This window comes from Cyanistes caeruleus, chromosome Z (assembly GCF_971803275.1).
Source record: "Cyanistes caeruleus chromosome Z, bCyaCae1.hap1.1, whole genome shotgun sequence".
NCBI classification, from domain to species: Eukaryota; Metazoa; Chordata; class Aves; order Passeriformes; family Paridae; genus Cyanistes; species Cyanistes caeruleus.
The window spans coordinates 19,529,690-19,556,522 of NC_141732.1; the positions used below are offsets into that span (position 1 = coordinate 19,529,690).

Below are 26,833 nucleotides of genomic sequence, written 5' to 3' on the forward strand. Positions count from 1 at the left end.
CAGAACAAGAAAATCCAGTATTGGGGTACAGTAATTATTTTTTTTATTCTTGTCATTTCATTAATCCTCCTTTCTGTGTTTTATGCATATTAGCAAGTTCTTCAGGACTGGCAAGTTTTTATCTTTCTGAAAAATAAAGTAGCATAATAATGAACAGCAGATGTGATTTCCTTAGAATAATCAAAAGTAGCAAAGCAAGTTTTTATCTGCATTGCTGTTTTCCCTAGATTTCACTCTAAGCATCAATCTAATTTCATTCTGTGTGGATGATGAATCTGATGATAGATTTGAGATTTAATGCTATTTGTTTACTGGTCTTTACCCTTGTCTGCGACTTCTACTTTATGTTATGGAATTAAATGTCTTTAATGCTGCAAAAACAGGTAAGTCCCACTTTTTTCAGTGAAATTTCAGTCGTTATAGAAGGAATCCTGAATGAGAAGTTAGTATTGTTGTAATTAGCTGCAAGTGCACACAGCTAATAAAGCAGTAAATTACAAGTTGTTTGTGCTCATTACATATTTGTCTTGATAATTTTGCTGCTTGGGTTGCAATTGGACAAAGGAAGATAGTTTCAGGTTTGGCGTTTTTTGCATTTTAATCTCAGTTTCAGTACGTTTATTTGCATTTGTCCATCAACTTTACCAGTTATAATGGTGCAAAACAGCTGAATGTGTTGATAAAAAAGGTAGGTCTAATGCAAGGCCTCAGAAATATAGGAATGTAAAATCTGCATTAGAATTAGACTCAAAAAGCTTAGGTTCACTTCTAATTTACACTGTTTTTTAGATATTTCCTGCATTGAAGTATTATTTAATATTTTTTTCTCCCAATGATTATCAAAATTCTTTTAGAAGAATATGTAGAGAAGAAATGTTTCAGTGTGGGGATTTTAAAACTTTTTCCTATTTGTTTCTGAGACTGTATAGTCTTAAACCTACTCTTTGCTCCAAAGTCAGGAAAGTAATTTTGCACCTCGGCCACCCACTAGATGCTGATTTAGTGATCCCTTTTAAAGGATGTTTAAGTATTCCTCTGTTAATCAGATTTCTGCAGGGATTAAACAAGCCAACATGAAAATGTGCACCTTTTATGGATACATTAACAGCAGCAGCAACAACAACAAACCTAATGATAGCCCTCTTTTAAAGTCTTTGTAGAAAACAACAGGAAAAGTATATACCAAGTAAATGAAACATATGAGGGTTTTTCATTCAGTCATGGTGTTTGTTGCTGTTTAGAAATACTGCATTAGCTCCTGTGAGTCCCAAGCCCTGCCTCACAGAGTTTCCACATAGCCCTGCTGAAGAAATTATCTCTACACAATTTAGCTACTCGTCACATCCTCCTTAGATTATTTAGATTGGTTGATGCAGTCCAAATGCTTTGCAAATGTGATGAAAACTTGTCTATTCCATGATTGAAATCTAGAGGCAGGAGAGAAACACTTACTGAGAAGGTATCGGTTATTTACACAGCTAAGACACTGATGTTCAGTGGGTCCTGAGCAGTGGAAGCATTTCTTGTGGCAAGATTTGCAGGTCTGAATTTCCTCAATGTAGTACTCAGTGGGAGAACAGTATCCAGATAACACACAGTGCCCATCATGGTTCAATATCCATCCATTTCTGCAAGTTAGGCAGACAGTGGAAGAACAAGTCTGGCATGTCCTGTTGCATGCTGAAAAGGACAAACAGGAATTTCACCATTTCTGGATTTGTCAGTGTTATTACTATTTTAATTTTTGAAGGAGCACCTGTAATCTCAGGATGAAAACCTGAGGGAAGTAATTTTCAATATTATTCAAGTAGTTCCTTAGGTTTTCTTTTGCATCAGCACTGTTTTGGCAACAGTGAATGGAGTCTCCAGCAATTCTCAGCAATTCTGCAGTCATCCTCAGCATTTTACCACAGTGATTGCCTGTAAAAATAAGTATGTGTCCTGGCTACCTCCTTCTCTCCTTTCTTCAATTTTTGCTGTTCTACAATAAACCTAATTATTTTTCTGCTTTAGCTATCCTCTTCAACTCCAAGACACCGGCAATGACATTAGCTGTCACATGCAGGCCCTTAGTGGGTGACCTTTTAACAGACCCACTTGTATCTGAATACTCTCCTGGAGAAAACAACACCTGCCAACCTTGGCAGTCTTTGGTGGCTTCTTCATAGTAACTCCCCTCAGGGCACTCTTCAAAACACATGCCATTGTAGAGGACAAACAAGCTGAAAGTGCATGCTGTGCAGTCATCAGAATCCGGCCCGTTGCAGTCCTTGCAGTCAGCGTGGCAGGGAAAGCAGTGCTTGTCTTCAGGGTAGAAGTGTGAAGGGCATTCCTGAACACACTTCCCCTCATGCAGGAAAAACTCATCCATACACTCTACAGGGGACAGCAGAACATAGGTAAGCAAATAGGCAGCAAATTCTAACCTAGTGCGAGAGACGGTAAGTCCTAAGGAAACAGTAAATTCTGGATTGTCTGTCATTACAGAAGTCATCAAAACACCCTGAGAAGGTAGAACTTCCTTTTTCAAATCTTTCCCCTCCAAAAGACCTACCTTGGCCCAACCCTCAAATGGTGTCTTCTGTGTTACAGCAAGAAACTGTGAGAAAAAGTCACTTGCTTACCTTAATATTGATAATAAATGGCTTGATATTAACCAAGCCATTTGATGTTAAAATATAGATGGCCTTTTTTCTGCCATTTTTCTGCATTATTAACTTCCTGCAAAATCAAGAATGTACATATCTGAAGTTTTGAGTAGTTTATTACTGAAATATGAGTTTAGTTAGAATATATTGGCCAAAATGTCTGTTCTTGTCTAGAACTGTGAATAAGTTGCTATTTTATTATGAGTATTAGGTTTAATATATTTGTTTACAGTTTGGTTGGTTGATTGTTGTTTTTTTATTTCGTTCATGCGTATGTTTCCAGAATGGCTCACTCAATATTAACTACCTTTAATACCTGGGGGAGGCATTTTTTTTGGTGGGGGGGAAGGGCATTTATTAGGATTTCCTAATATCTTTCTTTATAGGGATTTCTTTCTCTAACAGGAGTGGTCATTTGCAAAAATGGCAAAGAGTTGTGAAATTCAACTAAGCTAGAAAAGAAACATTCTGTGTTTCACATTGGTGCACAAGTTTTTAAGGTTGGGTACACTAGATCAAAAATAAAATAAAGCCAGCAGGAATTTCTGAAGAACCACAGAACCAGGCAAAGCAATGTGAAATCTTTACAGAGTAATCATTAGTCTCACTGTAATCTATTTGAGGGATTAACAATGATATCAATGATATGCACATCACTTTTTTCTTTTTTTTTTTTTTTGTACATTACTGAATTCGGACTTGGTTTTCTGTCAGTCCAGACAGACCCAGGTGGACTTTATTCTACAGAACAGCGGTTCTCTGTAATACCTGTGCATATTTCATCGTGAATACATTCCTGACACATTTCAGGGCAATGTTTACAGATTCCTTCAGAGGCAAAATGCTTCTCTGAACAAGTAGATTTACATTCCCAGTGCTCCAGAAGCAAAGGACTTTTACAGGACAGGCATTGGGTTGCACTTCCCATGCATGTCTTACAGGATCCACTGCATTCCTTGCAAGTCTCCGAATCATTAAAATATCCCCTATGGAATGAAAAAAAACACAAAACAAACTGCTGGTTACTTCAGGCTATGAAAATTACAGCCCTAAATGAGATACTCTGAGCATACACACTTCACTAGATCAAACATGTTTCTCATACAATTTTTTGCCCATCTTCCTCTTAACATCTCCTGTGTCTGAAAGTAGAAAATGTACGTGGTTAGTGCTATTTGAAGGGCTTTCCTTTCTTTTTGTACTTTTTTGTCTTTATTTTCCCCTTACGTAAGGTAGATATATAACATTTGGGAAAGCATGCAGTTTCTAGTCTTGTGCAGCTGACCTGCAATACTGATATGAAGGAAAAAAAGAGAATGGTAACCTCAGTGGCTCTAGAGAGGAGAAGGAGAAGACACAGCTCTGGAAATGTGAAAGCTAGAAAGAATGAGGGCAGAGATCGAAAAAAACCCCCAAACCCCAGGATATTTAAATAATACCTTGCCTTACTGAGAGCAGGCTAGAGATGGCAAAGAGGAAGAACATTTTGCTGATTTCTGTGGTGTGAGAGAAAACATGGACAGCCACAGCTGGGAGTAGTAGTCATAAATATAGCAAAAAATCTTCACCTCTGTTTCAGGTGCATACAAGATGCATACAAGAGATGCTGAATTAGATCTGTCTACACTCTCAAAACTAGATTGTTACAAGGTTAAAGGAAAAGTTAACATTTTGACATGATTGCTAATCCATGGAGCCATTGATGAAAACTGAAGAAGAAGTTGAGATAGAAAGTACTCCCAGAATATGTACTTTACTCTAGCAAAATTGGTTAATCCTTATACAGGGGTGCCTCTTCCCTTGGACATGATCTTTCCAAAGAAACTCTGGGGAGATGCATTACGAACAAGGTTAGAGAAAAGGTAGGAGGAGCCATGCCTGCCACCTATTCTCATTTTTTTTATCCTCCAACTTTTGTCAAGGTCCTGCAACTACTTATCACAGTCCTGTCACCTTTTCTTGTTCTAATGTTGAGTACTCGGTTTGCCCAGTCTTTCAAAATTCCTGTCAGAAATTAATTGTGCAGTCAGTCAAACATTTTTATCCCTTAAAAACATGTCCCAAAACCCAAGACAACTCTCTTAATAGTCTCATTTTTTGCTCTAGTGGAGAGTAGTTGTGTCCCAAGAACTTTACCTCAGAATCTGAAGGTTTCTCCAGTTTAAACTGGAGTTTAAACCCTGTGAATTTTGCTCAGTGATGGGAAACCATTATTTACAGTCTTGAATTTGGGGAAAAAAGGGAGATAAGAACATCTGTAAAGAAAAGTGCTATATAAAAAGTTTTAATTTTGTTATACTGATTTTGAGTAGGGTACCTGGGAAATTAGTACTGACAAGAGACATATTAATGCCAAAACACAATTAATGGTTTTCTGCCTCAGTTTCTAATATTAAAAGTTGTTTCTGGACTAGATCAGGCTTTACTGAAATTACCTTGCACTCAGTGTGACATTTCACGAAGAAAACCTGTTCCACTGACTCTCATTGATTTATTTGACAAAATTACCAGGAAGGCAGTGGCAGAGACATTGCAAGAAAAGCAGGAGCTTCACATTTTTCAGAAGAAAAAACGTTAACCAAGCAAGTATTATTTTTTTCTGCATAGCATTGGTTTTATGTATCTATACATAAGATGGATGCTGATGAAAAAAACAAAGAAAAGAGAGAACCTTATCTATTCATGTGCCTGATCTAATATCCATTGCAGTCAAATGGGAATCTTTTTAAATTCTACACATAAAAATACATAAAAATAAACATTGACCACAGAGAGAAACACACTTCATTAATCACTGTATTTACATATCTGGACTCTAATACATTCACTACCTGGGTTTATATCTCTGCTCTGTACTACTTGGAGGAAGGAACAAACTGGAGAATGTCTAAAACCTTTATTATCATTTGCCATGAAGTACCATGTTTCTATTAAAGTCATTGAGAGCTGTTCCATCTTTCATAGGATTTAATGTCTTACATTCACTTTTGATTTTTTTACTTTTTCTCTAACCAAAAGAAAATACTGTTTATTCAGGCAGTCTGAAAATTACATTTTCCTTAGTTTCTGGTAGTTTACATTATTTAAGATCTTCCTTGAAAGTTTAATAATGGATCTGAACTTCTAAAGAGAAAGAGCACAGAGGAAAAACAAGGATGATGTAAGAGGGGTTACTTACTCAGGGCACTCCTGTAAACATCTGCCTTTGTGGAGGAAGGGCAGCTGGTTCCGTTCAGCCTGACACTTCTGACAGTGCCACTGGTCAGAGCACACCTCACAGTCATCCCCACACATCTCGCACTTTCCACTTGCAGTGTTGCCAAAATATTTTGGAGGGCACAGAGAAACACAGGTGTCATGGATAAGAAATTTTCCTGGCAGAAGAGCAACCCAGGGGGGTAAAGGCATCAATTAGAAATACATATAAAAGATTTCTGCCTTGGATGGCTACAAAAAAAAACTTAGCAAAATTCAACTTTGGTTCTTAAAAGCATGAATAAAACATACTTTCTTCAAGACATTTCCCAAAATATTTTGCTCAGACTTCACTGACATTGACAGTTTACAAGGAATCATCAGGATTATCTAGTATGTTTTGCCGAAGAAATCCCTATTCAGTAATTCCTGCATCATATCTACAAATTTTAATTAAAAGGAAAGAAAAGGAACACCATCAACATTTTAACCCATATTGCAAAGGACATGCCCGTTGCCTGTATTCAACTGTTGATTGTCTGATTGCCCTTGAAGCTGGGACTTTGTAGTGACCACTGACAAAAACATCCTCTGGAAGCATATAGGATATGAAATATTATAGTCACTTATCCAAGGAAGCTGAAATGTTACCTTCTGGACATGAAGTACACACATCAGCAGATTTCTCACAGGTCATACACGAAGAGTCACAGGACAGCAATTTTCTATTTCCATCTGGGATGAAAGGGAAAAAAATTCCTTTTTTTACCACCTGGTTTTCTTAATTTCTCCTCCCTTTAGAAGGGATGCTAAGTATGGGTTTTCCTAAGGTGTTTTGAAAATGCACCTCTGTGAATTTTTGGAATTCATGAAGTTGAAGAACTTAATGATTGTGCGTTGACTCCTCTCTCATAAATGGTAAGTTATGAATTGTATTATAGGAAAATATGAACCTTGTCCTCATGTTAACTAAGGCAGTGTTCTGAACTGCTCATCACAAATGAGAACTATAATGATGTTCATAATTTTATAATTATCCAAATAATCTTGATTTCAGTGTAGTTCTCCAAACCCAAATACAGATATGTTATACTAATAGATTAGTGTAAGAGTAAGATCTAGAAAGTATGTATATTTGGGGACCTGTTTTAATGAGGTATTTCATTGACATTTTGAACAAAATTGTTGCAGAACACCATTACCCTGTAACCTAAAAGTTCTGAGTCAGGAGAGAGAAACCATGTAATCATAAAATATGTTGCTATGGAAGGGGCCATCAGTATTGTTAAAGTCCAAGTCCTGGCCCTGTGCAGAACACCTCATAAGCTGAGAGCATTGTCCAAATGTTCTTGGACTTTTGTCAGGCTTGGTGCTGTGTCCATTTCCCTGGAAATCATGTTCCAGTACTCAGTCGTCCCCCAGGTGAAAAATCTTTCCTGGTGTTGAGTGTTAAGCTCCCCTGACTAAGCTTCATGCCTTTTTCTTGAGTGTTGTGACTGATGGCAAGAGTGAAGAGATCCGTACCTGCTGCTCCACTTCTCCTTGTGAGAATGATGAAAACCACAATGAAGTCTCCTCTACTGTAAGTTGAGCAAACCCAGTCTCTTCTTGTAAAGCTTCCCATCCAGACCCTTCACCATCCTCATGGCCCACCTTTTGATGTTCTTTAATAGCTTATTGTCTTTCCCATATTGTGCTGCCTAAATCTGCACACAGTCCTCAAACTGAGCCTGCATCAGTGTGGAGAAGAGCAGGACAATCTCCTCTTTGACCGGTTGTCAGTGCTATGCTTAAAGTATCCCAACACTTGGCTCTCCCGACTGCCAGGGCACACTGTTCTCTCACATTCAACTTGCCATCGACCAGAGCACCCAGGTCCCCTTCCACAGCACTTCTCTTCAGCCTCTTGCTCCTTAGTCTGTACAAGAAACTAGGGCTGCACTGTCCCAAGGTGCAGAATGCAACACTTGCCCAAATTAAAATTCATACAGTTGATGATTGGCCATCTCCCTAATTTATCAAGGGTTGAGAAAAGCACTAACTAGTTCTTCCCAAAGGTACTACTGCCTGCTGTTTCCCTCCAAAATGGAGCCTAATGAGTGTCAAATGGAATTCCTATGACTGTGGAAAAGCAAACTTTGATTACACTTTGCAGAACCATCAGTTATAAAATCACAAAGACATTGGAGCATCATACCTAACTGAAGAAAGTCTGCTGTGCAATGTGCCCATGTACCTGGCATGCAGCTTTGTATTTTGATACGAGAAAGTTACAACAATGGCTAAATATAAGTCTAATGAAAAAATAATTATGGACCAACAGACAATACACAGAAGCCTTGTGATTTTTGCTGAAAATAGAGAATAAAGACAAAGCCAAAAGTTACTTGCAGGTTGAGCTATGTACCTCATTTAGCACACCCAGCTCATCCTGCCAGTTAAATATATCTGATTTCTGTAGGTTGATTGATGACAGTAACGATTAGCCAAATGCAGCATATCACTAAATTCTTTTGTTCTACCTGTTTTGGCAAGATAGTTTAGAATACTGAAATTTTGAATGAAAACCATGGAAGCAAATGCTTCAGGTATAAAAACAAGGGAAGAAAGCAGGAAACTTACATAAAGCCCTTTCCCACAAGGAGAAATTATGGGCATTATACTAAGCAGGTGCAAATTGTGTGTATGCATATCATACCACAGAAGAAGACAGAATAATAACAAAAATATGAATAAGACCATATGAATGAGAGAAGTTAGGTCCATGCAGTATGACTGGGGATGGTCCACAACAGTGTATAATAACCACATCTGACCCTACAATTAGATGAGAAGCATCAAAAACTCATTTAAGTAAAAAAGAGTCTCTATGTAATGATCCATGGAGAGCACAGCAGATCACAACCTGGGGGTTTAACAGTGGGTTGTTCAGTAAGAACATGGTTAGTCAGTCTTTGGCAGTATTCACTACTTGTGAATACTACTTGTACAGGATAATGAAGACCTGTGGTGTTGTTACTCTTCCTGGCAACTGGCACAATATAAACTTTCTCAAGATATAGCAGTATCTTTAAAAGCAAAGTGAGAGAATCTTACACCAATCATTAACAAGGGGATGAATGACTAGAGCCACTCAAGCTCCACATGAACACAGAGAAATAGTGCAAGAGTAAGTTGACAGTGGGGGAAAAGGTAGAAAAGAGCCCAGCATAACTGCTGGGGTCAGTCAATGGGCTGAACCTGTCTTCTCCCCCACAGGGACACCTGTTGGGTCAGAATCATGTTCTCTGCAGGCAGAACATTTTATTGGCAATTAGAGTTTGTCTGTGTGTTACTTTGAGTACATTTTTCCAGTCAGACGCTATCACTGACAGCCTTTGAACCTTAAGTGATTTTACACCAATACAGAGTGTTGCTCCATAAACTGTCAGTGTGTCTCTGGCAGTGGGTAACACACTCTTGGGGATCTGCATTGCTGGTTTCCCTGACTGAGCCAGTGGAAGCACCCTCAGATCCAGTGGGACTGCTCAGTGAAGAGTCCCCCTGATGGGACACTGACAGAGGGCACAAGGGTCTCGGCTTTCCTGAGATGCTGAAAGCAAATCAAACACTAAGGGTCCAGGAAATCCTCCCACACTAACACTTGCTGACATAATTATGGCTCTTTCTCCCCTGATGAATACCCTTTTTTCTGTATTTCAGGTTGCAATATGTTCTGCTAAAAGGACTCTACTGTCTATAATTGAAATATAATTCCCTCTGTACCACTGAGTACAGAAGGAAGTTTGAGTCTTTTTTAAGGTATGTAGCACATAAGCATTTTGACTTCTCTTATGCAAATAATCCTCAAATAAGTAATTGCTAACTTTTTTGAGATTCACTGTCAAAGGGTTTTTTGGAGACACTACTTCTTAGCCTCATATTTTTCATTGCTCTTCAGTATTTAATGAAATATTAAAAAGTGTCCTTAATGTTAACTGTAAGAATATAAGAAATATTCCAGAATAGTTGGCTGTTATAAGGTTTTCTATTATCCTAAGTTTATTTTTGTATAGCTTCTCTCTTTTGCTATTTTTGAGAGAAGATCAGATGAAGTTAAGTAGCGAAGTTGTTAAATATTTAAAGGAGCTCATTTTTTCTAAATGTTTGGAGCCTTACCATGCAAAATAAAGATTTTTTTAAAACTAGTTTTTATTTCTGTTTCCCTTTTGTAGTGTGTCCTGTTTTTTGTAATAGTTACTAGTTGCCACCAGAGGGGAATGTACACAAGCAATTAGGCTTCCGCTGACAACAGAAACAACATTTAGCTTCCAGTCAAATATAAGTATTTAAATTTTCCAATTTAAATATTGACAGAAGAAATTTGTAAAAATGATTTTTTAAAAAAATATTCTGGATAGGTGAAATGAGTCTTTCTTGTGACTGTGGCTTTCATTTACTAAAAAAGCTGAAATACAGCACACATTTACAGTAATATGATCTTCTTAAATGAAAGGTTTGTTCATTTTAAATGTAAGATCCTTCCAAAGAATAACTTTATAAAGCTGAAGAAATGGTCATGCAACATGTACTTCCTTGGTCTTTGGACTGACTGCAAATGGAAAGCTTGAAAATTACTGGGTTTAAGCTCTTGGGTTACATTTTCATTTTCCTTAAAGAACTTAAACATTCAACAAAATGAATGATCTTTGGAGACCTACTGGGTTGTTTTTATCCTTAAATGTATATACTTTTTCTTTCTCTTTTATTTTTCTTAAATCAGTAACCATTTTTTACTTTCAAAAGCTAAAGCTCTCTATTTAAACTTGGGTCAGAATATGAGTCAAGATCATCTTTGTTCTTGTGTCTTTGTCAGAATGAGTAACATCTTTGGCTCAGGTAAGTCTCTCTTATTCTTATATAGAATTTGAAAAACTGAATCTCATTATTTCTTGAGCTAAATTTTACTGCAGCTTTGAAGCTGCCTCAGTGCTTTTGTCCATTCAGACTATTCAAAGAATTATAAAACTGGAAGGGTGGAGAAAAACTGATAAATTTTTATTCCTATTCACTTTTCTCCTTTGGGATTCTGCATCATGAGTGAGACAATGGCAGATTTTCTTGAAACATATAACTGTAGGATGTGTACTGTGACCCCAAAATGAATTAAGGAAAAAAAGAGTGAAATAGTATTTCCAATTAACACAATGTCCCCATATTTCCTTTGATTTTGTTTCAGTCATCTTCCTTTGAACTCACAACATTTTTTCAATCGACTTTTAGAGAAAAATTAAATAAGTCCTCAAAAATATTCAGGGTGAAAATGATGGGTTCATACAGAAACAAGTATGGTCCTCTTCACATGCTCACCATATTTTCTGGAAAATATGAAGTTTATTTTAAAATAAAAAGCTGAAACCCTCTACAAAACCTGAGGACATATGAGCAGAGATATGGCCATATATAAAGAAGCATGTCTTAAAGTACAAAAGCATTTTAATTGCTTCATAGTCCCTCCTTAATTTCATTCAGAAACCACAATGGTGTTAATAAGAGTTCTTTCTAATTTCTCATCTCCTTTGTGTTGTCCACCTTACCTGTTCTCTCTACCTGTTCCTTTTGGAGAATGGATCTTTAGGCCAAGTAGTGCTATCAGAAAGTGCTCAAACTGGCAAAAGGTGTTTTATTTCCTTCAATTTAAATCTCTTGCTTTTCTATGAATAAAGAGGGGATTTTAAACTTCCTACTTTTAGTTGCTATCAAAGTAGGTCTCTGTGTATATTTATAATATTCTTAGTTCCTAGATATTAATTTTGGAAAGGATTGCATATTTACAATATATTTTATATATATGACTGTGGTACAATTACTGTACTGAAGGATGCAGTGACCTGTTTAGAAGGTGACCTGTCTAGTTTTTACACTGTGCAATAACATGTGATTTGAATGTGATCCAGTTGAAGGGTGGCTTCTTTTGTTAGATTTTATTTTGTGCATGGCACTGTTCTTGCAAAGTTAATACAATCATGAATAAAAAAAACAAAACAGATTACATGTCTCCATAAGGTAATGGCAGTTATATAAATATAGTAAAATATACTGAAAATTATAAACATATGTAAAAAAATGCTAGACTTCTCCCATTGTGAAGACTTATGTGAAATGTTAATTTAAATAAACTACAGGAGTGCTGTGAAGTGACACCCTCCAATAACCATTAGTTATCAATTTAGTTATCTTGTAACAATTATATTATTTTACAAACAAAAAACCAGAATATGAAATTGTCATGGATAAGAACATATTTGATAATGGACTGGTTTTCTTGCTTCTAGAAACCTGAAATTTCACATATGGGTGGTGATTAAAATGTCTTCAACCTCTCCCCGTGATGCTGTAATTCTGCACTATAAATACCATAACATTTTCATGTTTAAAAGACTGTGACCCATTCTCTCCTATTGCTGATTTCTCTCCTGTGTACTGCATTTTTTTTTCCTGAAACCTTTATATGTATGTATACAGAGCTGCACTGAGGTCCATTTAAAGCCTGAATTATTGTACTGATTTTATTTTTCTCATCAGTACATTTGTACCGATTTTGTTTTGCTCTGGATTTAGGAAAAGGAAAATGCAGCTGGTTAGTGGTGCTTCTGGGAGGTTGCTCTTATCATTGGGGATGGTATGTAACAGTAAACTGCTGCTATTTATCTATGCAAAGAAACACCTATTTCATAATTAGAACTAAATCTCCTTCCATACCTATTTTTCCCATTTTTTATTTTCATTACAATGTGGCATATTAAACCAAAGAATGACTATTTTTAAGGGTGCAGCCTTTTAGTGATATGGCAAAACAAAGACCTCATTGTAATTTACAAAACATTTAATAGAGTTAACAGGGGCCATGTACTCACTTGGTGGATTAAGCTTATAGTAGTGTGTGTCCTGGCTTCCAAATTCATCATCTGGTACATGAGATAAAATATTTCATGCTAGAAGCCTAGAGTTCATTTGTTGGGATCTTCTTACTTTCTCCTTTTCTTGGCTTGACCTGTCTTTTTATAAGCTTGAGTAACAGACATAATTATTTTGCATTATTTCAGACCTGAATATGACCTTTTAGGGATTCCTGATATCAGCTGAACAGTTTGCTCAGCAGATTATACCAGCAAAGTAAATTAAAATTTAAATAGGTTTTTTAATAGAATGTTTTGGATGCTGGAGTGTTTGCTCATAAAATTTGTGGGACAGGTCTATCTATAATTCATCCTCACATGAAAAATGGAAGTGAAACCTTTAACATGATAGAAAATAAAAGTGTATTCCACACTCAAAATGGTTTTAATTCTAATCTAAATGGACTAGTCTCTCAGCTTGCAAAGGAAGTCAGACCCTGAGCTGTTTTCTCCATGGAAGATTCTGATGTACTGCCCTTTAAGTTATGTTAGTCTTGAACCAGCAAAGCAAGAATGTTTCCCAAAAGTCACATTGTTCCATATGGTATGTCAACATTCTCATTAAACCCGCAGTGGAACCCACTGAATTAATATGGCTGGAAGAGCCAAATTGTTTCATTGTTTGTAATACAATTCAAAGTCTAATCCCTCAGCTCTAAATTTATACATTTCTAAAGGAAAAGAATAAATGGAAGAGTAGCATAGTAAAAGCTGATGTAAACCATTAGATGTGGAAATTTTATCTATCTTTCTAGTAGTATTGTCTTCCTGCAACAGTCTGGAGCAGGCTATGTAATGAGATTGCATTTGGTGCTCTCCTACCTTCACTCCTGTGGCAAAGGCAAGGTTGTTTATTTAATACCTAGCTCCCAGACCTACCTCAATCCCCCAAAATGGTAGGACTAGTAATCATCTGGCCTGTGTTTTTTAATCAGATTCTTTAATTTTGGACACTGGAGATCAGAGGCAGCTCTACCATGGTGCTGCACTAAGGTAAATGTGTTGATGATGCTGACGATGCAGTGTAAGAAGCTTATATTGATGAACAGCCAGACAAGATGAGGGTCAAACCCGAAGTCTCAGCCACAACCTTACCCATGCAGGGCTGGTGAAAATCATGAAACTATTCTAATATCCCCTACAGCCTGGACAAGCTACTTTGATCATGCCTGTCATGCTTCATGACAGAAAATGAATTTGAAAACAGATGAGGTGGAAGGTCCTTGTATTTTGGTAAGAAAAAAATAACCCTGGATACAATCAAAGAGTATATAAAAATCCTAAAAACAACAATAACAAAAAAAAAGGTAAAGTGGGATAAAAGATTCCCAGATACTTTCCCAGCTGATGAAAGACTTGGAAAGATGCTTTGATTTTGCCCTCAAGTATGAAACAAAAAATATTTTCTCTATATATCTGTATATATTATGTATATCTTTGAAAAACACAGTGGAAGAGACAGAGGACTTACAATTATGCTTAAAATAAGCTGTAGAGGGACCAATTGTTCTTGACCCAGGGATGTTTTCTGTACAGGTATAAGAACCAGAATACTACTCACTGGCAGCAAATTTCAAGGAGCAGAGATAGGTTTTAGTTTTATCTGTTCTTGCACTAATCCTACAGAATTGAATAGATAATGATAGTGACAGCATCCCCTAAATTCTATTTCTTTTCAGAAAGCTTTAGACAATGATGAACATAATTGTGACAGATTGTGAAACACAGAAAATTTTTGGTTGTTTGGTTTGCTTTGTTTTTTTTCCCTTTTAAAATGATCCATATATATTAAAGCGTTGTCAGGATGTGAAATGTACTGCAGTCGCTAACCAGGAACAACCTTAGCAGTGTGATGCACTGCTAGAGCTAAATGTGCTTTTGTCCTCCCTTCCTGAATCCTATTTTTTTTGTTAAGGATCTTTAGCATGCAACAAGAATTTTCAATATAGACAATATTGTTGGAAATCTGGACTCAGCTGACATCTGCCCCTTGAATGAAATCATCAAAAGAAATGAGTTAGTGATATTCTAAGCAAAAATCAACCATTCAGGTTGTGTTGTTTTTTAAACAATGAAAATTATTTTTGTGTGAACTGTATAAGCCTACAGTGTCTGAATAAGAATCATCAGAAAATGTCAATAAATTTTGTTAATTTAAGTTACTAAAGGATGTAACTTCAATAAATACAGTGGCAACTTCATTACATTTTGACTTGAAGGTTCTCTTCTCTTTGGAAGCCCAGAGGAAAAAGGCTCAGGATATCACCAGCTTCACATCACTTTCCCGACAACCCAGCGAGTCTGTCCAAGAGGAGCTGTATAGCCACCAGCCATATTCCCTGGGGATCCATCACCAGCAGGAATCCTGTGTCTTTGGAGCAGTCATTAATGTTCCAGCCAGTACAGCTCTGAGTGAAACATTATCTTTCAGTTTGAAATGTCCCTAGGACATGTGTATTTTTACTGCTGGAAGGAAAGACCAGTGATATGCAAGATGGAGAGCAAGAAATTTCACAGGACAGGAATGTTCATTTATGCAGAGCTGCATCAGGTATATGCTCAAAAGAAAAAAATTGTCAAGAAGTGACGGTGTTTAACAGTGTGAGAAAGAGATAATCAATAGATAGACCAGACTACAGATGTGACCTTTCATGGCACTGATGTTGATGTAGTCTTAAACTGAAAAAAAACAAGCTTGCTTCTGTGGATTAAACACAAGGAAATGCATGTAGAAGATGAACTTTCTATTAATATTCTTATTTTTAAGTCTCTGTAATTTTTTTTTTAAGTGCTGAAGGATTATTCATTTTGATACATTGTTTCTCCAACAGATAGGCAATTAATTGAAATGGCCAATATTTTTTCTGAAAGTATTAATCACTGTATTTTATTTTGTAATACAAGATCATATTGTTCTAAGGATTGTCATTCTTGGATGTGTTTGATTCAAATGAAAACAAAGGAACCAGAAGTATATGTTTACTTGATTCAAAAATACCGCTAGTAAGCTGGTCTTTTGCTTCATTCAGCAAACATTCCTGACAGATACTTTTCATGTGTTCTCAAAAACTCCTAGTGATGTAGATCCCGAAACTTTATAATAGATTATGCTACTGTTCTGTTATAAAATTTAAAAATCCCCTTTTTTTTTTCCAATGGCAAAGTTTCATTTTGTAACATAAACCTTCGATAGTTCTTTATATATTGACATAATGGGAATGACAAATAGTCTATATATGCCCTCTTCAATTAAAACTTTTTTAATAAGAAATTTGTGACAGTGCTAGGCTGCATTTGAAGATGGGTAGAAAGGAAAATAAAGTTTAAAACTATTATAGTGTTCTTCTTAATATCTCTAAATAAAGGCATTTTCGTTTGAAATAGCTTTTGGATTTTTGTGAGCCTTTGGAAGAGAGAATTCTGTTCCATCATGCTATGGATGAGACCACCAAGAAAAAAGTAATTATTTTGTGATGGTTGTGGAAATGAGGATTGTGGTAGGACCAGAATGTCAGAATGTGGCCTTACAGGCCATATTTAGTCTCTCAGAAAGCAGTGCATATCTATACAGAGAAAGGAAAGAAGAGAGAGGGTAGATTTTTTTTCACATCACACATGCATAGTTCAACACTATATTATTTTCTATTTCCTCCAACTTACATCGGCTTCTCTGGAGTGAACAAATAGCCACAAAGCTGGTCTAAAACCTAATTTACAAGAAACCCAGTAGTTCAGATAAGGAACTTGCAGGACCTTAATCTGTTATGCATCTTTTATCTTTTTAATATTTTTATCTGTTTTTGTCAATTTTATTTTTAATCTTTATTCAGAGAAGATAGTTAAGAAACACCTAGATTGTATTGAAATGTTACACTATTTGCAGGAAAATGAATTTCTGCTTGTGGAACCAATGGGTTTGGTCTGTATACTTTTAAAATTACAAAAGTGTAGTTTAAAGCATTCTGCAAAATCTTGCTATTCTCTAAATTTTGTAGTAGTCTTCAGAGAAACAGAAAAGATTACAAGATCTGTTTCAACTTACCACTCCGGAACTTCCCAGCTGGCAGAGCATTTCTTGGATTCAGGCACTGCCCATGAGATAGTTGGAAACTGTTTTTGCACCCAGTACAGTTCTTGTAACTGTACCCCACACAGGTTGCACAGCTCCTGTGGCAAGGCTCGCATTCTCTAGAGATGCCATCAGCAAAGAAGCCGTCTCCACACTCACTCACACAGGTGCCATCTGCAATAAAAACAGAGCCTGGAAGCATTATGACCCCTGTCCATCCCTCTGTCTCCAGGAACGTTGTCTGTCCTTGGGTGACTTCATGATGCTTGGTATCCCCAGTAGCCTTATGTTACATATTAAGTTCTGCACCTTTCAGACTGGTTCCAAGAGCGAAGTGGGGAAGGAAGAAGCTGCAGTTTATTTTCAGAAACAGCACTCACTCCTCTGCCTTCTGCTCCTGGGCTGTGCTGTCTGCAGCACGGACAGACAGCGGGACAGAGCTCTCCCTTGCTGTTTGTTTTTAGCCAGCTGAGGCAGAGAAGATCCCCAGACTGTGGCTTTTCTTTTTCTTGGATCTGTGCAAACCTGCTCTGGACTGAAAACCCAGACAAACCCCAGGAGCTGGGCCTTGGCACTTTGCAGAGCTGGAGTGACTGATAAGAACCTGAGCGAGCTGAGCTACGCCCCACGACAAGGGCTTTCTGGATTTGCTATCTCTTCAGAACTGCAAGAGGTTTTATTATTTAATATTATTAATTTTTTATGCTTGTAGATACTTTGCTTGTTAAATAAACAGTTTTTTACATTTTCCTTCAAAAGAAATCTTTTCCCAAACCAGTTCAGAGAGGAGCTACTTGAATTTGCTTTCTGGAGGGATCTCATTCGAAGGTTTTCTCCCAAATTTGCCCTAAACCAGGACACACATGAAACTGTTTGCAGCTATAAAAACTCTAATTTTTTAGCATGAAATCTAAATACAGTTCAATTTCATATGAGAAACTTCACAAACTTCAAACCAATCTGAAATTAAACTTACTTCTAACTTGGCTGTAATTAATATACTAAACATTAGTACATACAAATTTAATGGAAGTCCATGCCTGGGTAAAAGTTTTATGGTTGAATCCAAACAATTTTACTGGCTTAATAGAAAATTAATGACTAGATGTCCCTAAGTTTCTTAGCTATACACAAATTTTTTAGACATATGCAAATTTATGGGACCTCTAGTTTCTGCTGAATATGAAATTAAACTCAGGTTTTAATCTGATTCAGACTAAGGTTTGGCATATCTCATCAAAACCTCTGGAAGTTGCAGCACTTACGGCTTTTTGAGTTTTGTCTAATTTCAATTTAAGAAATCACAGACCCACAACTCACCCTGGGTGTGACCACAGAGTTATCCATGAGAGTGATGCCACTACTGGGCACTCTCAACAGCCAGGGCAAGAGAATATTATAGCCTTAGGAATTTCTGTGATTCATTTTTGGCACCATGTCTGAACCAGAGCTGCCTGATTTATGGCTTCTTTAAAAAGCTAGGAGATTTGTACTCTTGTGTGAATCTGGTTTGGAATTTAGTGGTTTTAACTGAGCTTTTTTCAGAGTGTTTAAAAGTTGAAGTAAAACTGGACTTACAAATAGTAAGGAAACATTTAAATGTCTTTCTTTAGTTAAAAAACCCTCCTTTCACAAAGTCTGAATTGAATACAAATTTTTTTTAGGTGTCCAAAAGAGCTGAAATTTAAGTATATAGACCCTTTGAACCAAATTACTCTCCTGGGTAACATAATCACCTTACATTAACACAAATGCCTGATTCTGCAAAGAGTTAAGTCACTTCAGCCTCCACTGTCTGCCACAGAATAGATTTATGAATTTGAGAGTTTGGATCCAGTATTTTTCTAAAGAAAACTCTAAAATATTTTTATGTAATATTCCATTGTTTGTACTTTGCTTACCTGAGAGATAAAAGCCTTCCTCACATGAGTAGCACCCATCCTTGTCACAGCTATCACAGTTGCTAGGACAGCCTCTACACTGCCAAGAACTTTCATCTCTGTAGGTATTTTCTGGACAGTCTTTGTAGCAATGCTGCTTATACCTGTAAGACAAAGTAGAACATCATTAGTAAGTTTCTTTTGAAGGTCATTGAGTTTATTTTCTGTGTGTTTCTAGGCATGGTAATGATAAAGCATGATCAGCATAATGAACACAAATTATTCATATAATGAGGATTTGGAGTATGTTTGTGGTTATGTTGTTTATTCAACTAGCAAAGTCATGTTTCCTAATGTCAGGAGTCTTAAGTGTGATTAATTTTATTATATTTTTTAAAGGTAGGCAGAAACCTCAATACATGCTTCATGAAAAATTATTATATCATGATTGTAAAGAGCTGATTGCTTGTAAAAACATAATAGCCAGTGCCTTTGTTTATAGAGTCAACATAATTAATATTTTCTTTTCCAATTTTTACAGAGATCTATAAATGCTCTCTTTAAAAATCACCAATGTTCTTTCCTTCCATTTAATTTAAGCTTTTAATTACTTTCTTATTCATTTGCATAAACTCCATACATTTATAAGTCTTATGAACTTCACATATCAGAGCTAGACACAATATACTAAAAGCAAATTTGTTCCAAATACATATGCACTGCTTAGCATTTTGACACTTTTTGTTCCATATTCCTCTGTTCTGATATACAAAGGTCCCACCAGTCCATGAGTTTTAACAGGTCTCAATACTGAATAATTTGCTAGCTTTCCAACATTTCTCAAGTCTTTTTCCCATTTCCTGTCTTTCAGACAAACAAATTAAAGGATGAGACAACATACACGGCACAGATCTATGTAGTGAAATGCATATTTTTGCTTCAGAAAAATGTGTAGTCATGAAAACCTAGTTATATACAGCTATACTTACATGTAATAGTTTTGAAGGCATGTTATACAGATTCTTGGATCATCTGAAATTAAAGATATAAAATTATTTTAAAATAATTTTCAGAGTAAAAACCAGAATGCCAAAAAGAACTTCTGCTACCCAATTTTATGTTCATATTTCTTAAAGTAAAATGATTACAGCTGGAAAAAGAACATCATTGTCTTTGAATCTCTCTTCACCTTTATTTTGAGATGAAATCTTCCACAATCATGTATTCCACTATGTATTTTCATAGTAACCTGTGACTTTTTAGTCCTCATCATAATCCAGGTACCTGGAAGGAGCTAAGTACTTAGGAACTGATGATCTGAAAAGGAGAACCTTCACAGGGCCTCAGATTGGGTCAAATGAATTGTTAAAAGGAGACTGTGACTTACCTGGCACAATAATTTCATCATATGCCTTTATTTGTTGCAAAGATAATTTAAAAACTTTTGACACCTCTAAAAGCATACTTTTCAGACATCTAAGTAATCAGTTTAAATTTCAAAATCCTGAGCTAGACAAGACCATTTATATATTTGGAGAGTTGGTTGTGGTGCAAGTCCATTGGGTAAACTTTCCCACCAGAAAACTAATTTTTGTATTCAAAAAAATTGTTGAATAAACAGAAAAAGTGTTATGCAACTTTTAAACCTCTTAAAAATATGGATTTGGCTCCAAAAGTGAGGAATTTTTTTAAATAACCTTTCTTCTATTGTCTTCTACCCACAGAAGAATGGAAGGAAGCTAAACAACCTGGGTGAATGCATTTATAAAGAGAATCACAGAATCACAGAATATTCAAAATTTGAAGGGACCCAGAATGGTCATTGAGTCCAACTCCTGGCACTGCACCATTCCCAAGAGTCACACCATGTGCCTGAGATGTTGTGCAAGCACTTCCTGAACTCTGTCAGGTTTGGTGCTGTGACCACTGCCGTGGGGAGCCTGTTCCAGTGACCAACCACTCTCTGGGTGAAGAGACTTTTCCTAATATCAAACCTAAACCTTTCCTGACACGATTTCAGTCCATTGGGCTGTCACTGGTTACTGGTCACCACAGAGAAGAGGTCAATGTCTGACCTTCCTCCTCATGAAGAAGCTGTAGCCTGTAGACAAGTCTCCCCTCAGTATCCTTTTCTTTAGCCTGAATAAACTAAGTGACTTCAGCTGCTCCTCATAAAGCCTCCCCTCCAGATCCCTCACCATCCTTGTGGCCCTCCTTTGGGTGTTTTCTAATAGCTTAATGTATTTTTTATATTATTGTGCCCAAACTGCACACAGTCCTCAAGGAGAGGCTGCACCAGTGCAGAGCTTTCCATTGTTGAACTTCACATGGTTGGTGATTGCCCAGTTGTCTAGTTTGCCGAGGTCTCTCTGCAGGACCTCCCTTTGATGAATTCAACAACTCCTCCCAGTTTTGTATCATTTGTGAACTTGCTTAGTATCCCTCCCAGCCCTGCATGCAGGTTGTTAATGAAGATGCTGAAGAGCACAGGGCTAAGATGCAGCCCTGGGGAACCCCCACTGGTGACAGGTCACCAGTCTGATGTCACCCCATTCACTGTCACCCTTTGTTCCTGACCTGTGAGCTGGTTGCTCACCCACCCCATGATGTGTTTATCCAGCTCTGTGCTGGAAGTTTTGTCCAGAAGACTGCTATGAGAGACTATGCTCTTCATTTCTGGAAGAATTGAAGAGAACACCACCTTCTCAACTGAATCAAGGAATCATGGAGTCAATGAGTTTGGAAAAGACCTCTGAGATAAGTGAGTCCAACTTTTTACCTAACACCCTGTCAACTAGTCCATGGCACTAGGTGCCATGTCCAGTCTTTCCACAAACACTTGCAGGGACAGTGACTCTACCACCTCCCTGGGTAGTCCATTAGGTCTAACCACCATTTCTCTGAAGAAATTCTTCCCAACATCCAACCTAAACCTCCCCATGAGCAGACAAAGACCACGTCTTTTCATCCTATTGATAGCTGGCTAAGAGGTCAATCTGCACCTGGCTACAACGCCCTTTCACACAACTGGTGAGAATTCAGAAGTTCCCCCTGAGCATCCTCTTCTCCAGATTAAACAATTCCAACTCTCTCAGCTTCATGGGGTTATTGTGGCCAAAGCACAGGATCTGGCACTCGCTATTTCCAGTGTCCTAAATTCTCTTTTCATTAACCTTGAGCTTCTTGTTGAAATATCACTGGTACCCCTGTGAAAGCACTAGTGGGCAGTATTTTGAAGGCTCTGTTAATCTTTATTTTTTGGTGAGATCCCTGACTTGGGCCCCAAGGAGGCAGCAAACATCCCTGAAAAGAAGGCCTGGTCTGCAGATGGTTTAGATTATATTTGTTTTAATGTATGTTTTCTTCAGTAATTCCAGCAGAAAGATTCAGTAGTTAACATTTCTTGACTGTTTTGATTCATGAAGCTTCTGAACTGCAAATTGTTGAAGAAAATACAAGCTTTATTTGTATATGTAATTTCAGGGGTATGTTTAGTCAGTGGCTTCTGAGCTAGGTGAATTTCTGGTCTGATCCAGTAGTTTTCTTCCATGCTGTTATTTCTGTGGAGAACTTTAAACTAAAATCTGGAATATTCTTGCAGAACTCAAGGTTCGGTCTTGTATCTTAAGCTTTTCTAGTGTTTTTTCCCAAGCCTGGATTTTACACAGGAAGTAGTTTTTTCTATCTCAGAAAAATAAAAAAATCAAAGAAAGAAAGTTTTTTCAGTACATGCACCTTGTACCTTCAATGTGCAAGGAAATTCTTTTTTACCTATCCTCTTGGAAAGACAACATACTCTAATGTAATGTTCTGCCTACATTGAAATGTCAGGACTGAAAATCAGAGAAACTGATTTTCAAAACTCACTGGGCATTTTTTTCTACACAGTTTGCATATTATCACCACAGAAGCTTGTAGAAAAAAGTCTTATTATCTGCAAATCTAAAACCCCTTCTGCAAGACCAACCTCTTGCGGAAGATTTACTCTGAGATAAAAAACTATCCTTATCATAATTTTCTCTTGAAAGCCAAAGTCTATTCATCATCAGGGGTAGTTTGAAGAAATGAAGTTTTTCTTTCTCTTTCTTAAGTTGCTATGGGAACCAGTTCAGTTTTCACTCATTTATCATGTAATGATAAATCCATATCTGTAAGCCTAGGTATGTTCACAGTGCTGCTCTTTCAGCTGCCTCAGACTTCCTTAAATATTCTCCAGACACTTTTCTTCTCACTCCCACAGCCTTACAAACTCTGTTTCTCCATTCCATCTGTATAATGCATCTTGTTGATAATTTTTGTATTTTTTATTCTCACTTTCAGCCTTTATAGATTTATGTTTTTCACACAGACCTTGTAACGCCAACCAAACTAAACAGGTTCTTTCTGACCTTTGAGAGTGGCTCAGGCTTTACCTTGCTAGATCAAAGAGGCTAAATGCCACACTTAGGCCTAAATGCCTCTTTAGCAGGCCTTTATTTCAGGGACATGGCTCCTTGGGTTTTCTCACTATTAATTTCTTTTGTAAGGTGTCTTTGAAAAAGAAAAGTGTTATAACTCTGCGCCCTACTGAGGAGTACTTTACTCTCAGTGTTAGCCTTTGAAAACTGTCCTAGTGCAAAGGTTGCAAAGCCATATCATAGTGCTCACTGTAGAAATTTGGATGGATTGAAAGTTGGTATATATTGTATTTTGCTGCATGGAGATGAGGTATTCTGTAGGAATAAGAACTATTCATAACATAAGAGGTTTTAACTTCACAAATTGGGTGAGTGGGAGAGAACCCACAAGTAATTAAGAGCTGGGTCAGGGAAGTGTGGCTCCTTGGGAAGACTGGCACTGCAAATTGAGAGGATGCCTGGCTTACACAATCACTTCTGAGAGGAAGACCATCCTCCATTGAATCCTATGAATTTATCAATGATCTGTGTGAGCTCCATGTGCTGCAAACATTTACCTCCTCAATGAACTAAGAGCTTCTATTTACTTAGCATTATTAGTTAATGGTGTGGCAATTTCTGCCTGTGAAATGTATATATGCAGGCCAGTAGATATGGTGTATCAGAGAAGTTTATCACTTATCACCTTGAAAGGTAGCTAAATTTGGTGTCTGTTCATTAAGAAAGTGCAAAAGGGCATATGTAAATTGTATGATTGGTGAGAGAGCTGAAATTATTTGGGAAAACACTAGTCCACATGTTGTATTTTAAATATAAGAAATAGGAGCCAAGATTTTTATGTTCTTACATTTTATTGACTCTGAAATTCTCTTTGAATAATTACTTTAAGTGGCTCAGAATCCAAAGTTTTACCTTATTTTTTCTATTGTTCTGAGTGCTGGCTTATAGCCACAGGCTTTCTAAAACGGAAGGTTTGACTTTGAAGAAAGTGCTTGAAATTCATTATGGTTTTAAAAGTCTGGAGAAAATATGAATGCTATCCTGCTGTTATCTATATATGTGAGTAAGTGAACTCACATTGAGAAGGGGAAGGCAAATGCTGCAATGGCATAAAGAAAATCCTCTTCCTTACTGTTTTTTTCAGAAGAACTTTATTTTTTCAAAAGCTCCTTTTGTTGAGGAAACTGGATTTAATTTTGTAGATTTCATGATGTTTACTGGCACCCACCAGAAAAAAAGACATTAAAATTTAATCAAAACCTGGTGGTCAAAGGTAATGAGGAACTGCAGCTTCCATCTTTCTGCATCAGAGAGAGCAATCATTACTGCTCTAAAAAGTAACTCAGCATGTCCAAAATTTGGTTATAAGAGCTGAGGTACCAAAGGTATGAGGTATCATAAAGATTATCTTGGCTGTGTGGACTTGTATCCAGCACTTTCTTAGACACTTTGTCTGTCCAATACTGTGCTTGTGTTTGCTTGCACAGAAACAGGGATATATTAGAAGTTTTTGAGAATTTAAACATCAGTACTGAAGTTACCCTTATGCCTTGGCTTTTGCCTGTGTGAGAGTCTGCCTTGCAGGTCTCATGGGAAGTTGTGTACTAGGATGCCGATCTGGCTCGTGTGGCATCGAGCAGAGCCAAACGCACCCCAGAGCACGTGGGCAGGACAAAGTGGGGAGGTGAACCCAAATGTGCACAGCCATTGTTTGGACACTGTGTATACAAAGCTATAGATTTTCTGGGGATTAGTGCTTTCTAAGGCAATGTTACTATCAGCATACTGCAGGACTCATTAGTGTTTGCAGGCAGAATGGTGCCTGTGAGCATTAAAGATTCTTTACATCACTTAAAACACTTAAAATATGACTGGCCTCTGAATTAATGAAGTGAAACAGAAACAAAATAATTACCTGAATTTAAAAGAAAACATCATTTGTACTTTAACAACATAGACTTACCTGTCATTGATTAAGTCTCTTCTCAGAGCTCCTATCTGTGCTTTTTGATTTTCACTGTTGATACAGTAAAGATAGATTGCCACCCTGCTGCCTTCAAACAAAATCCACCCCAAACTTGGAGGAAACCAAACAGATTTGACTAGATTCCTTGAGGATTCCAGAAGGTCTTACAAACAAATACTATCTACTTTAATATCCTCACACTTGGTGAAGAACAACCTGCAGTGTTACTTACTGTGTGGGTTTTACTTTCTTCTCTGAAATGCCTAATATGGTATGCAAAATGTAAATAAAAGTGTGATACCTCTGTCTTCACCTGGATGTAGTGTCACTACTGATCAAAAAGAGAAAGTGCCCATGCAGACTTGCTCTATTCTGCTGGCACATGGAATCATGCCAGGAGGAATCAAATCTTACTAATTTTCTTGTCTGTGCAAAGCAGGAACAACATTGCCCAAGACTGCAGATGATGGTTTAATCTATTATTTGGTGCCTTGTGGGAATGATTTTTTTGAGCAAAACTCTTTCAGGCTAGTAGGAAAACAGGCAGTTCAGTTATCTTAATATGATTATATACCCCTCCTAAAAACCAGACTTCTGTCTACAAGCGAAAAATCATAATCATAATCTTTGTAATTTGTAGACAGTAGGAGAAACATTTGCATTTTGCTACTCCTGGTTTAGAATGTTTAGAATTTAAAATAAATAGAAGTAAGTGAACCTGAGCTCAGACTAAACTGAAGAAGTTAATTATTTTTACTTCTTAGAGTTTACACCGAAGGACTTTAAAGCCCTTCAGAATGAGCAGGTGCTGAATGATTTTCTATGAGAGAATGGTCTTCAGTCAGCTGAGGATCATTAAATACACACAAAATATATTTGCAGTTGTACATATGAATAACTAGTTTTCAATATGTGAACTATATAAATTTTTATTCCAATTGCTATGATTACTACATTCCTTTTTTTCTCCACTGTACTTTTACCTGAAAAGTTCATACCATTGAACTTTTCCTATACCTTCTCTACAGTTCTTAGAATAAATTATTCAATTGTGTTAACGGGAAGAGAGGACAAAGAGACTGCAAGACACTCTAGCATCCACTTAATTTTAAAAGGGAATCTATAGAAATAATATGAAGACGTGAAACTAAATGTAGGATATTCCTTATTTTCTCACCTCAAAATTTTAGTATTTTAAATTATTTTTATGGCTGTGTAATTTCTCTAGGGCCTGGAAAATAATGAACTTGTAAGAGACAGGCATTGAAGTTTTTGCTTTTAAGGGATTTTTTACAAAAGTTTCTGAATACATCAGCTTTCTGATTAGACATGAGAAAGCCATTATTGTACTTATCTATAAATGAAGTTGTTAATATGCCTGAAAACTCACTGTATGTTAAGACTGAAAATACAAGCAAATATCTCCCATATAATATAGGTAGATAGAGGTATCTACCATAGCTACCTGACTTATTTGAAGTTGAAGCTTACAGGCTCTGCCTTATTTCAAGAATACATCATAGTTTCCAAAATTTGCTTGGGACTGTGCTTTTAGGCCACTACTATTCTTCTTCTCCAAGTAGAACTAACAGCAAACCAACCTCTGACTCTCAGTAATATATGCATCATGAGCACTCAAGACTTTCCTTAATAGAATGCCTATAAATAAACTCTGGAATCTTAATACTTCTGACTTTACACAGCAGTGAAAACTAATGTGTCCATCCTGAAGCTCTTAAA

General features: G+C 36.9%; 2 protein-coding genes across 4 annotated transcripts in view; one reads left to right on the plus strand and one right to left on the minus strand.

The window, feature by feature from the left end:
• ARSK (arylsulfatase family member K) overlaps nucleotides 1–6,312 on the plus strand; it is a 32,374-nt gene extending 26,062 nt beyond the window's left edge. Inside the window, exons 9-10 of one of the 2 annotated variants that reach the window (XR_015280893.1) lie at nucleotides 228–383; nucleotides 2,014–2,890. Coding sequence is in view for 1 of the 2 variants with exons in the window: in XM_086868938.1 (XP_086725064.1) it covers nucleotides 228–298 (71 nt within the window). In the remaining variant the exon portion in view is untranslated. Of the gene's footprint in view, nucleotides 1–227 lie in introns of both variants that reach the window. The other variant, XM_086868938.1, reaches the window with a different exon arrangement.
• The window catches only part of PCSK5 (proprotein convertase subtilisin/kexin type 5), a 230,250-nt gene that overhangs the window by 6,855 nt on the left and 196,562 nt on the right, over nucleotides 1–26,833 (minus strand). For both annotated transcript variants that reach the window (XM_086868934.1, XM_086868935.1), the window contains exons 25-32: nucleotides 19,720–19,762; nucleotides 18,752–18,894; nucleotides 16,824–17,024; nucleotides 6,495–6,578; nucleotides 5,827–6,022; nucleotides 3,417–3,634; nucleotides 2,140–2,376; nucleotides 1,453–1,680 (exon numbers count right to left, since the gene is read on the minus strand). In XM_086868934.1, the coding sequence (XP_086725060.1) occupies nucleotides 1,453–1,680; nucleotides 2,140–2,376; nucleotides 3,417–3,634; nucleotides 5,827–6,022; nucleotides 6,495–6,578; nucleotides 16,824–17,024; nucleotides 18,752–18,894; nucleotides 19,720–19,762 (1,350 nt within the window). The remainder of the gene's footprint in view (nucleotides 1–1,452; nucleotides 1,681–2,139; nucleotides 2,377–3,416; nucleotides 3,635–5,826; nucleotides 6,023–6,494; nucleotides 6,579–16,823; nucleotides 17,025–18,751; nucleotides 18,895–19,719; nucleotides 19,763–26,833) is intronic.